We start from the raw sequence: 15,686 nt of genomic DNA on the forward strand, positions 1-15,686 counted from the left end.
CGAATGGCTTGGGTATGCAGAGCATTCGCAGACCGCATGCCACTGATAAATTTATAAACACACACACACACACACACACACATTTATTTATATATATATATATATTATACTGACTGGACTTGATTAGGAAAGCCACACACTTGTCTATATAAGACCTTACAGCTCACAGTGCATGTCAGAGCAAATGAGAATCATGAGGTCAAAGTGCTATATATATATAGCACTTATTTGGGGAAGTTTTTTTTAATCATAAACTACACTACTCTACATTGTAATTCAATGGTATTAAAGTTTTATATGTGCACCCCAACCAGAAACTCAAATATTTGGTTAAGAATTGATGATTACGGACTCTCAGAGAAAGGTTTGTTTATTTTAATACAATGCCAGTAAAAAGTGCTCCCTCCAAGAGCTTCAGTGTGCAAGTTTATCAGTACCCTTTACTAAAAACCTCAAGACTTTTATTTAATTGCCCATTCAGCAGTTGACAAAGCCACGTCTCATAAATAGCTTATCTAAAAGTACTGTTATATGCATTTATCCACAAGGCACATAGTGGTTCTGATTTAAGTGGTTGCTTCCAGACCAGATAATACACTTGCAGAGTATACATTTATGAAAAACAGCGAGCAAGCTGTTAAGTAGTTACAATAAGCAAGTGCATCAAGAAAACTCACTGCAGTCTGGTTTGTGTGCTTAATGATTCTACAATTCAAATATGAGGAAAACTCAACAACAAAAGTTGAGCTGAACACAGGTTTGCTCGGTCTGGCCGAAGGCACAGAGTAGCCTATGGAGGAAAAGTCATGCATAAGTTTGGTCAGTAGATTTGCACAGTTTTTAATAGATAACTTGGTCATCTAGTAGGTTGTGCACAAGCACACTTAAGAGTCTCTCTGGCCCCAGTGTTAAGACGCTGGCAGTGTAAAGGCATCGCATCAAGGTTTAATCTTCCAGAGCTGTTAAAAAAAAAAACATGACGGACATTGTTAAACCTGTTAGTTAAAGATTGCACATTTTGTACTGCTTAAACACCGGCATGATAAAAGTCAAATACTATGAAGAGTGAGCAACTCCCACTGTCCTGATAACAGGAAGTAGTACAATTGCATTTATGACTTTAGTCATAAAAAACCAGATCATCAAGATCAAATAATTCCAGACATCTGCATTTCAGCGGGACCATAAAACAGACCCAGGAAACAGGTGCAGATAACCGCTGTACTTAAGAGTGCAAATGTTCCCCTCACCCGGATGTTGAACCCTAGTAAATCGCTGACAGCAGCAGAGATGGCTGACAGGATGACCACTCTTGTGATATTGTAGATAAGCGGATTCACAGTCAGACCCAGCAGACGAAATGGAGTGTCCAATTCCTGAAAGCAGCAAATGATTGTCAATGCAATGCAAAGCATGTTTTATTGTTCTCAATGAATAATGGTCTTACTTTTAATAATTTCGTGGCCAGCCTCAGTACGTTGTTCACTATGTTCAGCTGGTCTTTTTTGTTTGGTTTCTTCTCCATCTTAAGATACAAGTTTATCTGAAGCAGAAAATGTAACGGCAAACACAGAGCTCAGCTGTAAGTAATGCTGCGTAGTGCATACATGTGAATGGTTCACTTGTTTCTGAACAATACTGCCTCTTTGTTCTGAGCGGCTGAGATTTTTATCTCACCTGTTCAGTCAGAAGCACAGAAGCGTTGCTATATTTTCGGTTGGTCTCTGCTCCGAGGGTAGCGAGGCGTAGGAGGAAAACCATCAGAGCAGCACACCAGATCATCAGCTCCCAGTTGGTCTCGGAGTCCAGAAATGTGTGATGACTGTGCAAAAGCTGAAACATAACAAGTGTTATCTTCGCGTTTCGCTATATTAAACAGTTACATCTTCGAACTATAAATAGATTTATAACTGACATTCTGGAAAGGTTGGGACGTTTTTTTAAATTTGAATAAATTGAAAACTAAAAGACTTTCAAATCACATGAGCTAATATTTTATTCACAATAGAACATAGATAAATGAGCTAATTTCAAATTTGATGCCTGCTACAGGTCTCAAAATAGTTGGCACGGGGGAAACAAATGGCTGAAAAAGCAAGAAATTTTGAAAAGATTCAGATGGGAGCACATCTAGAAACTAATTAAGTTAATTGGTGTCAAGTCTGTAACATGATTAGCTATAAAAGGGATGTCTCATCGGCATGACATTATTAAATGGGCCCAGCAATACTTCCAGAAACCACTGTCGGTAAACACAATCCGCTGTGCCATCTGCAGATGCCAACTAAAGCTCTATCATGCAAAAAGGAAGCCATATGTGAACATGGCCCAGAAGCGCCGTCGTGTCCTGTGGGCCAAGACTCATTTGGAAAAGTGTTCTATGGTCAGACGAGTCCAAATTTGACGGACACTGTGTCCTCCGGGCTAAAGAGCAGGGAGATCTTCCAACGTGTTATCAGTGTTCAGTTCAAAAGCCAGCATCTCTGATGGGATGGGGGTGCATAAATGCATACGGTATGGGCAGCTTGCATGTTTTGGAAGGCACTATGAATGCTGAAAGGTATATAAAGGTTTTCAGACGACGTCTATTTCAGGGAAGCCTTGTGTATTTCAGCAGGACAATGCAAAACCACATACTGCAGCTATTACAAAAGCATGGCTTTGTCATAGAGGAGTCTGGGTACTGAATTCGCCTGCCTGCAGTCTAGATCTTTCACCTATAGAGAACATTTGGCGCATCATTAAACAAAAAATATGCCAAAGACGACCACAAACTCTTCAGCAGCTGGAAACCTATAACAGGCAAGAATAGGATCAAATTCCAACACCAAAACTCCAGAAACTCATTACCTCGATGCCCAGATGTCTTCAAACTGTTTTAAAAAGAAGAGGAGATGCTACACCATGGTAAACATGCCCCCGTCCCAACTATTTTGAGACCTGTAGCAGGCATCAAATTTGAAATGAGGCCATTTTGTGCATAAAATTGTAAAATTTCTCAGTTTAAACATTTGTTATGTTATCTGTGTTCTATTGTGAATAAAATATTGGCTTATGTGATTTGAAAGTCTTTTAGTTTTCATTTTATCCATATAAAAAAAAAGTCCCAACTTTTCCAGAATTCAGGTTGTAACAAGCACAGTAATGTGTAATGTGATACTTAACCTAATATCACTTTAATTGTTTGGAAGATGACACACAACTAGTCTGGACCATTTATACTTACTAAATCCAAATGACAAAAAATATATATATTAAGTTTGAGACTGTCACCTGAGTGACAGTGTTATTTTAGTATTATTTATATACCATTATGGTATTTATACCTTTTATTTATATATTTTCAGTATTTATTTTATTTTAAGTTTGTGATTTTATGTGCTTTTGTCATTTTTATTGTTTTTTTTTTTAAATATTTTTTGAATACTATATAGTAGCGAAGCATTCGATTTTGGACACAACGCAGGTGTGAATGCCTTCCTAACAGCTTTTGAGACGGATTTACACTCAAACCATTTCAGGAAGTGGTGTGAGACCCATTCCAGACAAAACTGGACAAGTGTAAATGCATCTGGTTGTTAAAACTACATTTGTAAATTTTACCTCTCCCAAAATGTTAAAAAATAAATGTGTAAGAGCGTTATCAGCTATATGATGTTACAGCCAGATATGACAGTGCTAATGCAGATGAGCAGCTGCGTATGTCTTCAGCAAGTCGATGTGCAAACTGCCGCAAATGAACTGAAAGAAAGTCGCAGACGGTCAACACACAATCATCTTCATTAAAATTAGTGATACTAAATGATCTTACCCGTGCTGATGGCGCTCTCTCTCCTATTGCTGTCTTTGATCTTGAAATTCGCTGATGATAAATAAAATGCAGCTCATTTCTGTTGCTTTAGTTGATATGAACTCCGTTATATTTGCATATATCGCGGGAACTGAAGATCTGATTTAAATTCGTTTTGCGGAGACTCATTTATAGGGCCAAGTGTAAATGGAACCATTTTTACAAATCAGATAGCTATCCGATCAGTAGAAACACATAAAGTGACCAAGTGTAAACAGGACCAAAGAAATTTGGAACAATACAGGGCTCGACAACAAGGACTGCACAATGGCCCAGGACAGTTGAAAGTTGAAAGTTTATCATGCATATGCGTGTTTTGCCAATTTAAACAATAAAGGATTTTTAAACGATTTAAGCACAAGATGCAAAAGTAAACTCAATTCGGGGACGCGTATCACAGCATATGAGTGTTGAATTGAGTTCTCTTTCGCGTCTTATGTTTGAAAGGATAAATACACACAAAAATGATATATGAAACTGCCCGTTTTAGTGAATATTCCTTTAAACGGTCGGTTATTTCTTAAGTGAAAGTAAACAGTTGGGAGAAAATCGTATTTGGATCCGTGCATTAGTTCTTAAAGTGACGGTAGCCTAAACCTGCTGCGGTTCTAGTCCTTAATGTTAATTTAAACAGCAAAAGATAAAGATAAAATTACTGACTGCTCTTGACTGAGTAACTTTGTTAGCTTTAATAAGGGTTTATACAAGACCGGTTATTTTACATTACTTTATTCAATTTCTGTAGGTACCTGAATACTAGTGTTAGACCTACCTGACCAACCTAAACCTTATGTTGTTTTCGGGTCATTTTGACCCAGAGAGGATTTCTTTTCCCCAAAATGTTAATGTTATCGCATTGGACTAAAGCTTAACTAATACTAAAACTGACTCTGCTCACACAGGGTATAACTACTTCACAATTTTTTTTGAATAACTTTTGTACTTTTGGGGGATTTTCCCCCCACTTGTTACACTTGTGGTGTTCCTAGTCAAAAATGTCCTGCCTACAAAAAATAGCTTATAAATCAGTTGTTATGCTATATTATCACCATCAATATTGGATTAAATCTTTTTGTCAACTTGTTTTCTTTCAATTAGCAAAACTTGAAATGACTCAGCAATTTACTGCAGAGCAAGTACTGTGTGCAATCAAATATTCGTGTCACTGTCACTTGATGGTGGATCTGGTGAAGAAACTGCAATCAAAATACTTGCAATCAAAATACTGATTTTGAAGATGATTAAAATAATAGTTTTGAGAATATGGTTGAGATCATGAATATGAGCCAGATGCTGAATGTACTGGGGAAATGAGCTATGACAATGTCAGTCATGATGGTAAAAGGCTTCTGCTCAAATTGAACTCTTCCAAGTTCCAAAAGGTAACGGAATATGCTAATGTTTATACTAAAAATATCATAAGTTTTTTATTGTGGCAGATAGAGAGCCACCTGTGTTGGATATAGATCCGGGTCACTAAAGACCCGAATATGTAATAATGATTAGCGAAACATTCATGCATTTAAGGGTTGAAGGGACAGAAGGATCAGGATTAATCTATTTTTGAAGGCAAACCTTAAAAAAATATATCTGAAGGGTGTGTCAAAAGCATTGTGGAGTAGAACAATAGCTGACCTGGGCACAGATGATGAAGGCAATAGACAAAGCCAGGAGGAAAATTGATGATACAATGACATCAACAGAGCGCTGAGGCCCTCGTCTCTGTTAAATAAAAAAACATATTATTAAATTGATTTTCATATAATGTCAACTAGGTATCTCTAAACAGGACTACACAAATGTCACTGCCAGCAGATACACTCATTTACGTTAATATATATATATATATATATATATATATATATATATATATATATCATTAAATATATTATATATATTTAAATTAATTAAATATATATATATATATATATATATATATTTAATAAAAGAAAAATTGCTAATATCAGTACATGATATGGTACTGATATATTGAGCATCCCTAAATGTAAACTGTGGTAGGAAGTGGATACCTTCAGGAATGATCGAAGTGAAAGCCACATCTTGATATTCTGTACTTTCTTTAGCCGAAAATGAGGAATCTCAGATTTTTTGGCTTTGCGTGCAGATGTGAGATGGCTGAAAAGTTTCGCAAATAAAAGGCGCTGTGGATGACATCACATTTGTTGAGAACAAAAGTCCTATCTGGCTTTATACAGATTTTCTGGTACTAAAACTCAGCAACACTTTACAATAAAGTTCCACTCCAACATTAGTTAATGCATGTTAGTTCATAATACATTAGTTTAATACATTAATTTATATAACTTGAAATGTAAAAAAATGCATTATAATATAGAACTTAACATAATAATACATAACTGAAATCAGCGTTTTAACAAATGGTGGCCTCAAACATAAACGTTAATAATGCAAACACTCCAGAGCGCAATAATGTTTTTTTTTTTTAAATAGTATTAAATTTCATTATTAAATTTAATTAATAGTTATTAATTAAACATTATTTTTCATTATAATTTTCATTATAAACATTATTAATTTTCATCTTCACCTGTTTATATGTCCTCTCAGCCACACACATCATGAAGAAGAAGAGTCCAGAGAGGAAAACTCTTTCCACTGTGGTGATGATGAAGAACGCATAAGACAAGGCACAAGGTGGCCCGATGGCCACTGCTGGAAGTTCCTCGAGGGAAACAGAATTGAGATTGGCAACATCCAGTTTCTGTGCCAGTCTGAAGCAGTAGGGCAGCAGAGCCAGTGAGGCCGTGACCAAGCTGCCGAAGATCAGATAACCCATCCCTTGCTCAACCACCTTCACCTGGAAACAGAAATCATTCAACGTAAGTTAACAGCAACAACACTGACCTGTTACATTCTGAAATGCAAATACCAATGCAAATCTCTAAAACAGTCAGTGTTAAAAGGCTTACATGGAAGCGTTTACATTGAATTTGAATCAAATTTACTTTTAGAGACAAAGTCAACAGTTCTCTTCCCTTTCCAGGCAATTTAAACTACTAAAGTAGAAATAAACAAGGCAGAGGGGTAAAGAAGGACTTTACTCGTGTGAGAATGATACCACTGATCTCCAGCACGGACATGTCAGCTTTTTTACACTCTCCTTGCTCCCAGATTATGGCACTGACGCGGTCTTTGGAGGGATGACAAGCCTGCAGCCATGAAAACTGGTGCTAAAGGGAGATTCAATTAAGAACAAAATTAATAATTCAGTAGGAGTCATTTCTATGTCACTTACATGCTGTTTGATGAGGTTGTTAACCCTAGTAAAAGAAATAAAGGACAGTTCTGATTTCCACACTTTAAATAGTTATTCCAGGGTATTCTTGAAAAATAGAGCAACATAATTATTATTTTTTCACTGTGTATTAATAAAAAAAACAGTCATCCAGTGTAAGCAACATGCCAAAAAAAGAAAAGAAAAGAAATGGCATACAGAAGAGCCCTGCACAGATCCTAATGACTGTGTTAAGTTCAAAGTTTCTTAATATATCAGATAATTTGACCTTTTCATGACAAGGCAAGATTAGCTCAGGTTATAAAATGCCATGTGGTGTGAAAAAAGTTTTACCTTGAAAAATATTTTTTTATTTTTAACCTTGGATTAACATTATCCTAGATTAACTTAATCCAGGATAAGGTTAAACTTAATCATAGGCAGTCGGATCTACAAATTTCACACTGCACATTAATAAACCCTGGGTTAACATCATTATTTGCATATTCATGAGGTTAATAACATGGATAAGAACAGAACACAAGGAGCGCACAACCTGTGCTCAAAAGTGCTTGTCTATCAATAGAAATTAAATGCATTTGCCGTAGTGGTTCGACACTTTAATCATTGCCTTCAGACAGACACTAAAATTAAAGATGCATGAAAGTATCTATACAAACTGTGCGCAGCACATGAATATTTAAATAGGTAATTATTTTTTAGTTTGTGATTGTTGCCTGTCTAAACAACTTACATGTACATATTAAAGGGACGGTCACACTACACTTTTCATTCCACTGACTTTTACTTATACACATGCAAATGTGGGAGACAGGAAATGCAAGCTCATGAGAAGAACTTCTACATTTTGGCATGTTCCAAGGTTCAAGTTTGGTGAACAACGAATTCGTATCACGTGAAGACATCTGATCAATAGAAGATTGATAAACCATGGCTTGACCTCTTGGCTGAATTAAAAGGCGGCAATCTAAAGTAGATTGTATATTTTTAGGGGTTCAAGCGCGTACTGTAGGCATAGGCTCAAATGTCTCATATCGTTGGAATCCTTGGCTCAAGATGCATGCCTCAGATTTTCTAGTCTGATTGTCAATAGTTATCAAAAAAAAGTTGAAATTTCGATTCACGGCCACTAAGGGCTGCCAAAAGTGGGTGGAGCCACATTTACTTAAATAGCTATAACTAGTAAACAGAATGAGATAGTTTCACCAAACTCAGCTTACCTATGTAAGAGCTCATTCTGTGGTTGCGTGAAAAAGGACGTGGCGACTGGCCACTTTTGGTGGTGCTATAACAGCAAAAAAACCATGAAAACAAATATAACTACTTCATTGTTAGTCCGACTGACTTGAAAAATCGGCATGCAGTCTCTTTGTCCGAGGTGCCATGATGTCTATGAGGACTTTGACGCATCTCAAAAAACATGTCCAATATTGGCCAATGAAGTCTGAGCAGCTATCAAACAAGGTTAGCGAAGGCTGATCAGAACAAATCTCGCTGGGCCTGTTTGACTCACGGCCCTAGAGGCCTTCATGTTTTTCATGTGCGTAAACAAGCACGTATTGCACAATTTTTTTGCGCACACCCACGACATTCGTATCACATGGTAGAACTCCTCATTCTGAGCAACTTTGCCTCTAGGACCGCTGCGGTCCACCGAATCGTTCATTAAATATTGGAGATTATTTCAAAAAAACTATTTTGGCGAACTAGTCCTAGGTTTTTGACTCAACCTCGATAACTGTTAAAAAGTTTTATAAACCATAAATTTCCTATGATAAATTGCCTGTATTGGGTGTAAATGGCACATCTATGATCTAAGTGGTTAGATGCTTGCTAAATAAAACATCATACCTATTTACGCATGTTCTTAAAGGCCTTAAAGTGCTTGAACCACGATAATTTCTGCTTGCAGCTATATTTACTTTTTGGATTTATTATTATATGTGTAATGTATTTTATATATAAAAAAAATGCTGCAGAGTGTGACATCATATCATGACCACTGCAGTGCTCGTAAAAATTTTGCATGCTCAAAGTCTAGTGTGACCACGCTGTATAATTTCGCACTGCAATCTTAATTTGCACTGGATGTGTTAAAAGTGGTCTTTACAAGGGGTTAAAAGACATTAAAGGGATAGTTCACCCAAAAATGAAAATTCTCTCACCATTTGCTCACCCTCGTGCCATCTCCAATGTATATGAATTTCTTTCTTCAGATAATCACAAAACAAAGATTTACAGGAAGACTCTGTGAGTCCATATAATGCAATTGATTGGGTTCTGCTCGATTGACACTTGAAAAAAACACACACAGTGATTGTGACGATAATCCATACAACCCCAGTGGATGCCTCAATGTCTTGTGAAGTGAAGTGATAGGTGTGTGTAAGAAAAATACTAATATTTTTTTTACATTTTTAAAGGTGCCCTAGAATCAAAAATTGAATTTACCTCAGCATAGTTGAATAACAAGAGTTCAGTGCATGGAAATGACATACAGTGAGTCTCAAACATTATTGTTTCCTCCTTCTTGTGTAAATCTCATTTGTTTAAAAGACCTCAGAAAAACAGGCGAATCTCAACATAACACCAACTGTTACGTAACTGTCGGGATCATTAATATGTATGACCCCAATATTTGCATATGCCAGCTCATGTTCAAGGCATTAGACAAGGGCAGCCAGTTTTAAAGGTGCCCTAGAACTTTTTTTAAAAAGATGTAATATAAGTGTGTCCTGAATGTGTCTGTGAAGTTTCAGCTCAAAATACCCCATAGATTTTTTTTAATTCATTTTTTTAACTGCCTATTTTGGGGCATAATTAGAAATGAGCCGATTCAGGGTGTGTGGCCCTTTAAATCTCGTGCGCCACGCCCCAAGAGCTTGCGCTTGCCTTAAACAACATAAAAAAAGTTCAAACAGCTAATATAACCCTCAAAATGGATCTTTACAAAGTGTTTGTCATGCATACTGCATGTCTAATCGCGAAAGTACAGTGTTTATTTTGATGTTTACATTGATTCTGAATGAGTTTGAGGCTATGCTCCGTGGCTAACGGCTAATGCTACACTGATTGGAGAGATTTATAAAGAATGAAGTTGTGTTTATGCATTATACAGACTGCAAGTGTTTAAAAATGAAAATAGCGACAGCTCGTCTCCATGAATGCAGTAAGAAACGATGGTAACTTTAACCACATAACAGTACATTAGCAACATGCTAACGAAACATTTAGAAAGACAATTTACAAATATCACTAAAAATGTCATGTTATCATGGATCATGTCAGTTATTATTGCTCCATCTGCCATTTTTTGCTATTGTCCTTGCTTGCTTACCTAGTCTGTTGATTCAGCTGTGCACATCCAGACGTTCTGCCCTTGTCTAATGCCTTACATAATGTTGGGAACATGGGCTGGCATATGCAAATATTGGGGGCGTACACCTCGACCGTTACGTAACAGTCGGTGTTATGTTGAGATTTAAATGATGCCCCAAAATAGGCAGTTAAAAAAAAATTAATAAAATAAATCTATGGGGTATTTTGAGCTGAAACTTCACAGACACATTCAGGGGACACCTTAGACTTATACTACATCTTGTAAAAACTGGTTCTAGGGCACCTTTAAACTATAAATCATTGTTTGCAATCTGCTGTCATATGAGCAATCATGAGAGGGACATTGTGACACGTGACGTAAGTGTGTTGTGAAACTCACGCAAGGTCTTCTGTGCTTTGGCGTTACTTCTCGCGCAAACTTTGCAGTGTGAATTTATAACAGCAAAACAGTTCACACCGCAATCTTAATTTGTGCTGGAGGAGTTAAGGAGTTAAGAAGATTTTAACCCAGGTTTAAGCGCAGTGTGAAAGTCACATTAAATTTATTAAAATAAAACTGCAACCCACCTGCGGTAAAGCCTCATCCTCATCACTAGTCAGAGTGATGTTGGGCAGAGGGAGGGAGTGGCTATGACTGTGAGGCTCCTCCTCCCCACTGTCACTGCTTCCTGTGGAGGCAGAGTCAGGATCATGTAGAAGCTCCTCCCATAACATATCATCTGTGTCAGAGGCTGGACGCGAGCCCTCTGAAGGCCGCAGAAGCTCGACTTCACGTGGAAGAGCTGGGATGTCTGTTGGCATCCCATTACTGTCTCCCTGTATCACACAATGGTGATGAATATTCTGAACTATTTTACAGAAACTTTTGCCTTTGGTTTTAGTCAGATACTCACCTGAGTGTGTGGTGGCGAATTGTTCTCGGGGACTTTGTGAAGTCTATTCCTGAGCGCTCGGGCATATTTTGGAGGTGCTGATGAGAAGAGTCTCTCTCTTTGCAGCTCTGCTTCATCTGCCTCCTCTTCCTCACTGGAGAGATCTTCAGAAGCCCCATACGGAGGCCTCCTCAGGGAGTTCTGCAAAGTCCACAGGATCTCAATCAACTCAAACATGACCGTTCATCTCTTCAAAAAGTGCAGTTCTAAGGAAAGTGTTTTACCAGTCTCTTCTCTGATCTGTAGAGCCGGTTGTTGTCTTCAAGTTGATGGGGTTTGAGTTCAACTATCCCTCCCCCTCTGCTGCCCTCATCCTCAGACCTCTTTGCTTTTCTACTCTTCCTCTGTCTGTGAATAAATAGCAAAAATAATGACATAAATTAGATCAAAAGAACGCAGCACTGACTAAACAGAAGCCAGGACCCATCTGTTTTATAATATATAATATTAGTAATATAATGTATCAAATTTAGTGCCTGTTTTGACACTAGGGTCAATGATATCAATGCAATTTTTAGATCAATTAATTTATTAAAAAATAAATTCAAATGTAATCCATACATACAATAACTAGAATACATATTTTATTATGTGCATGTTTTTAGTGTCTAAAATAAAAATAATTTTGATATTTTTGGGGGGCTTCTGATATTATAACAAAAGAAAAATTGAAAAGTAGAGTAGTCTAATGTTATATTATTTTTAAAACTGTTTCACTGTTTTCAAATATATATATATATATATATATATATATATATATATATATATATATATTATTAATAATATATAAAGAATATATATATATATCATTAATAAACAGTGAATATATAAATAATATATATATATATATATATATATATATATATATTCACTGTTTATTAATAATATATATATATATATATATATATATATATATATATATATATATATATATATATATATATATATATATATATATATATATATACTTTGTCTGCCAAGCCAAAGTCATGTAGTCCAACAAACATGCAGAAACAAAGCAAAAACAGGATATGATGTCATGGGGAGTAACCCAGCAGCTACTCATGACCGTGTCAGGGTCAACAAATCTCTTAAAATAAAAGATAATTTGACCTTTTTATGACATTATAAGATTAATTCAGGTTGTAAAATTTCAATTGGTGCAACTCTATTAAAAATCAACATGAAAACAAAGAGTACATTTCTAAGAACTTGGCACATGTGTTTTAAATTAGATTTTTGCTTCTCTTCATTGTGGACACTCTTATTTGTCATTGACCCACTAGTGTCAGCTGAACACTAGCACTGCTGATTAAACTGCCAGCCTTGCGGAACATTAGATGTATTGGTCATTTGATGAGAGAAAAAAAAACATAAACACTTGGTCCTTTATGGCTCTGAGTCTCTCACAATTCTGACGCAGCAGTAGCTTAACCTTTTCCTGCGAACAGGGCTGGCTGTCCGACTTGGGATAGGGCTGTTGTCCGGGCTTCTGGAGGATTCTGTAGATACTATTTGGCAGTGTACTGTACCCAACAACAGCATGAGACACAATGGACCCACAACTTCACTGGCACAGGCTGCTGGTACCTCAAAATACAACACAGCTCCTGCCACTGCAATGAACACAAATCCATCAGATCATGATACCATATGGAGAATTTCAGGTTTAACTCATTGACTTAGAATGTATTATCACTAAATCACATGTGTAATCTCGCACGAAATCTGAAATATTCAAAGAATGACTAATGAAACTAGGCAGGACTTATGTCCATGTGACTGTTTTGCTGAAAAGAAGAAAAACTGCATACCTTGAAGGAAATACATAACCAAGATGAGGGTGGAGATGCATTTAGAAGTAACTTGGATCCACCACTGAAAGAAGAAAGGAAAGAAGAGGACCCTGACCAAGCCTTTACGAGTCAGAGCGGTCCAAGGGCTCTCTGGTTTGGCCTTACTAAACGTGGAACCTGCAGTTGTAAAGACACTAGGTCAAAAAGAGAAACTTACTATAAAAATGGTATAGAAAAAGAATGCAACAATGTTAAAGTAAAACCCTAATTATTTACCTGATAGTTGTCTTAATCTATAGAGACATTTTTTAAACATTCAAAAGTTAGCAGTTGGCAAGATTTTTAATTTGTTTTTGAAAGACGTCTCGGTAACATTAGTTAAACATTAGTTAATGTATTAACTAACAAGAACTAACCATGAGCAATACATCTTGTTACTGTATTTATGATTTACTAATCTTCGTTTATGTTAGTTAATGAAAATACAGTTGTTCATTGTTTGTTCATGTTAGTTCACAGGGCATTAACTAATGTTAACAAGATTTTAATAATGTATTAGTAAATGTTGAAATTAACATTAACAAAGATTAATAAATGCTGTACAAGCGTAGGTCATTATTAGTTCATGTTAACTAATGTAGTTAACTAATGTTAACTAATGAACCTTATCGTAAAGTGTAATCGACGTCTCTTATGCTCAAAAAGACTGCATTTATTTGATCAAAAATACAGTAATATTGTAAAATATTACTATTTAAAATAGCTGTTTTCTATTTGAATATATTTCAAAATGTAATTTATTCCTGTGATGCAAAGTTGAATTTTCAGCATCATTACACCAGTCTTCAGGGTCACATGATCCTTCAGAAATCATTCTAATATGCTGATTTGATGAAACATTTATTATTATTATTATTATTAATATTGCTGAAAAAAGTTAATATTTGGAAACCAAAAAAATGACTCTTTGATGTATAGAAAGTTCCAAAGAACCCTTTTTTTTTTTTTTTTTTTTTACTGAAATAGAAATCTTTTATAACATTATAAATGTCTTTACTGACAGTTTTGATCAATTTAATGTGTGATTGTTGAAGAAAAGTAAATTAATGCAAGTTATATAACATAAATTACCTTATAATTTATGGAGAATTTATACTTGACATTAATGTACTGTATTTATGGTGAAAATTGAAATATGGTGTTCCAGAAGCCCCTGTATGACACATTACATTTGATTATATTTAGTTAACTTATATTATAAGTTATAAGATTATATTTAGTTAACTATATTTAGTAGTAAATAAGTTACACTACATAATTTAATCATAATATCTGATTATAAACTGTAAAACATACAGACATGAAAATGTCATCCTGTAATGCCTAAAACAATGTCACTTTTTTACAGTGAATTTCTAGCAACTTTCTCTGCCTGTTTTACCGTACACTTTTACAGTATATGTATGGAATCTGATCTGACAGCCTATATAAGATGCTAAACTTGATGGTAACTCGCCTCGCACTAGATCAACATCAATGAGGTCTGGTTTGATATGGCCAGTCTTCTTAGGTTTGCTTCCAAAGCCCTGTTCAAAAAGGAACAGAGTTTCAACAGAGTCTGATTGCATACATTTTACACAATATTCAGGAACCACATCTATGCTGCAAACACAAACAGCCAAATTACCTTGAGCTCATTCTGTTCCAGTGATTTCTCCCAGATCTGCTGATCATATGCTCCAATCTTTGACACAAGATCATTAGAGAACTTTTAACACCTTTCTAACCACAATCTGTATTTACTGTAAAACAGATGCAGAATGACTCACCTTTTTCTGATACCATGCTATTCCTGCCATGTTTGAAATTCATTAGGTCAGGTAATCTCAGGCAGTAGATCTCAAGCACAGAATATTTCATTCCTCGAAAGAGTCAGACATAAGAGTTATGTCATCGCTTACATTGAAAAAGGAGACGCCTGCTCGCAGTTGAAGGTACAAACATAGGAAGCGACTCATCAAGTGTAAATAGTGAGAGCGGCTCTGTTTCAAAACCTAGTGAGCTGCCTACATAGACTGCATTTGATAAAGATCTCTACGAGTAAAGTCGCTGCTTTTAATTCTAGGAAAATTATATAACATTAAACTTACCTGGAGCCCAATAAACGATATCTGGTTGCGATTCCTCAGCAGCGCGTGTTGTGTCTTGTCAACATTTTCAGATGTTTGTGCTGGAGATGAAACAAACCTCGCCCCCTACTACAGCAAAACTATCTGACGCTACATTATGAACATTTCATTAAAATGTAAAAACAGCCGAATAAAGTTGTGAGGTATTTATATTTACTGTTAAACCACCCTGGCATCAATTCGACTAAATCTGATCGACGATAGAAAGATCTTCTAGTAAAAGAGAAGTGATTGTTAAAGTTCCCACTCTCATCAGCGCCTGAAAGTGTGTGAAGCAAGCGACGACAACCACATCAGCCAATG

The 15,686-nt window shown here is 36.0% G+C and overlaps 1 protein-coding gene across 2 annotated transcripts; it reads right to left on the minus strand.

Annotated features, from left to right (window-relative positions):
• Positions 1-352: 352 nt before the first annotated feature.
• Positions 353-15,686, minus strand: phtf1 (putative homeodomain transcription factor 1). Of its 2 annotated transcripts, XM_048172629.1 has the most exons (18): positions 15,345-15,686; positions 15,024-15,116; positions 14,882-14,938; positions 14,711-14,780; positions 13,213-13,371; positions 12,834-13,014; positions 11,623-11,746; positions 11,360-11,539; positions 11,034-11,282; positions 6,934-7,062; positions 6,420-6,689; positions 5,881-6,012; positions 5,486-5,572; positions 3,812-3,862; positions 1,678-1,833; positions 1,448-1,543; positions 1,251-1,376; positions 353-959 (listed from the first exon to the last, which is right to left on the minus strand). In XM_048172629.1, exons 2-18 carry the CDS (start codon positions 15,051-15,053, stop codon positions 939-941), a joined length of 2,118 nt encoding a protein of 705 aa, XP_048028586.1. In that variant the 5' UTR covers positions 15,054-15,116; positions 15,345-15,686; the 3' UTR covers positions 353-938. The 2 variants fall into 2 exon arrangements, with proteins under 2 accessions (XP_048028586.1, XP_048028587.1); XM_048172630.1 differs by lacking the exon at positions 3,812-3,862 and having other exon boundaries at positions 15,345-15,684.

This window comes from Megalobrama amblycephala, linkage group LG21, assembly GCF_018812025.1.
Source record: "Megalobrama amblycephala isolate DHTTF-2021 linkage group LG21, ASM1881202v1, whole genome shotgun sequence".
NCBI lineage: Eukaryota > Metazoa > Chordata > Actinopteri > Cypriniformes > Xenocyprididae > Megalobrama > Megalobrama amblycephala.

Coding starts and splice junctions, on each gene's coding strand:
- phtf1 (XM_048172629.1), bottom strand. CDS start 15,053: ATGGCAGGAATAGCATGGTATCAGAAAAAG. Junction 13,372..14,710: donor TGATGTTGATCTAGTGCGAG/GCGAGTTACCAT, acceptor TTACAACTGCAG/GTTCCACGTTTAGTAAGGCC. Junction 11,747..12,833: donor AGCCCTGTTCGCAGGAAAAG/GTTAAGCTACTG, acceptor ATTTATTCACAG/ACAGAGGAAGAGTAGAAAAG.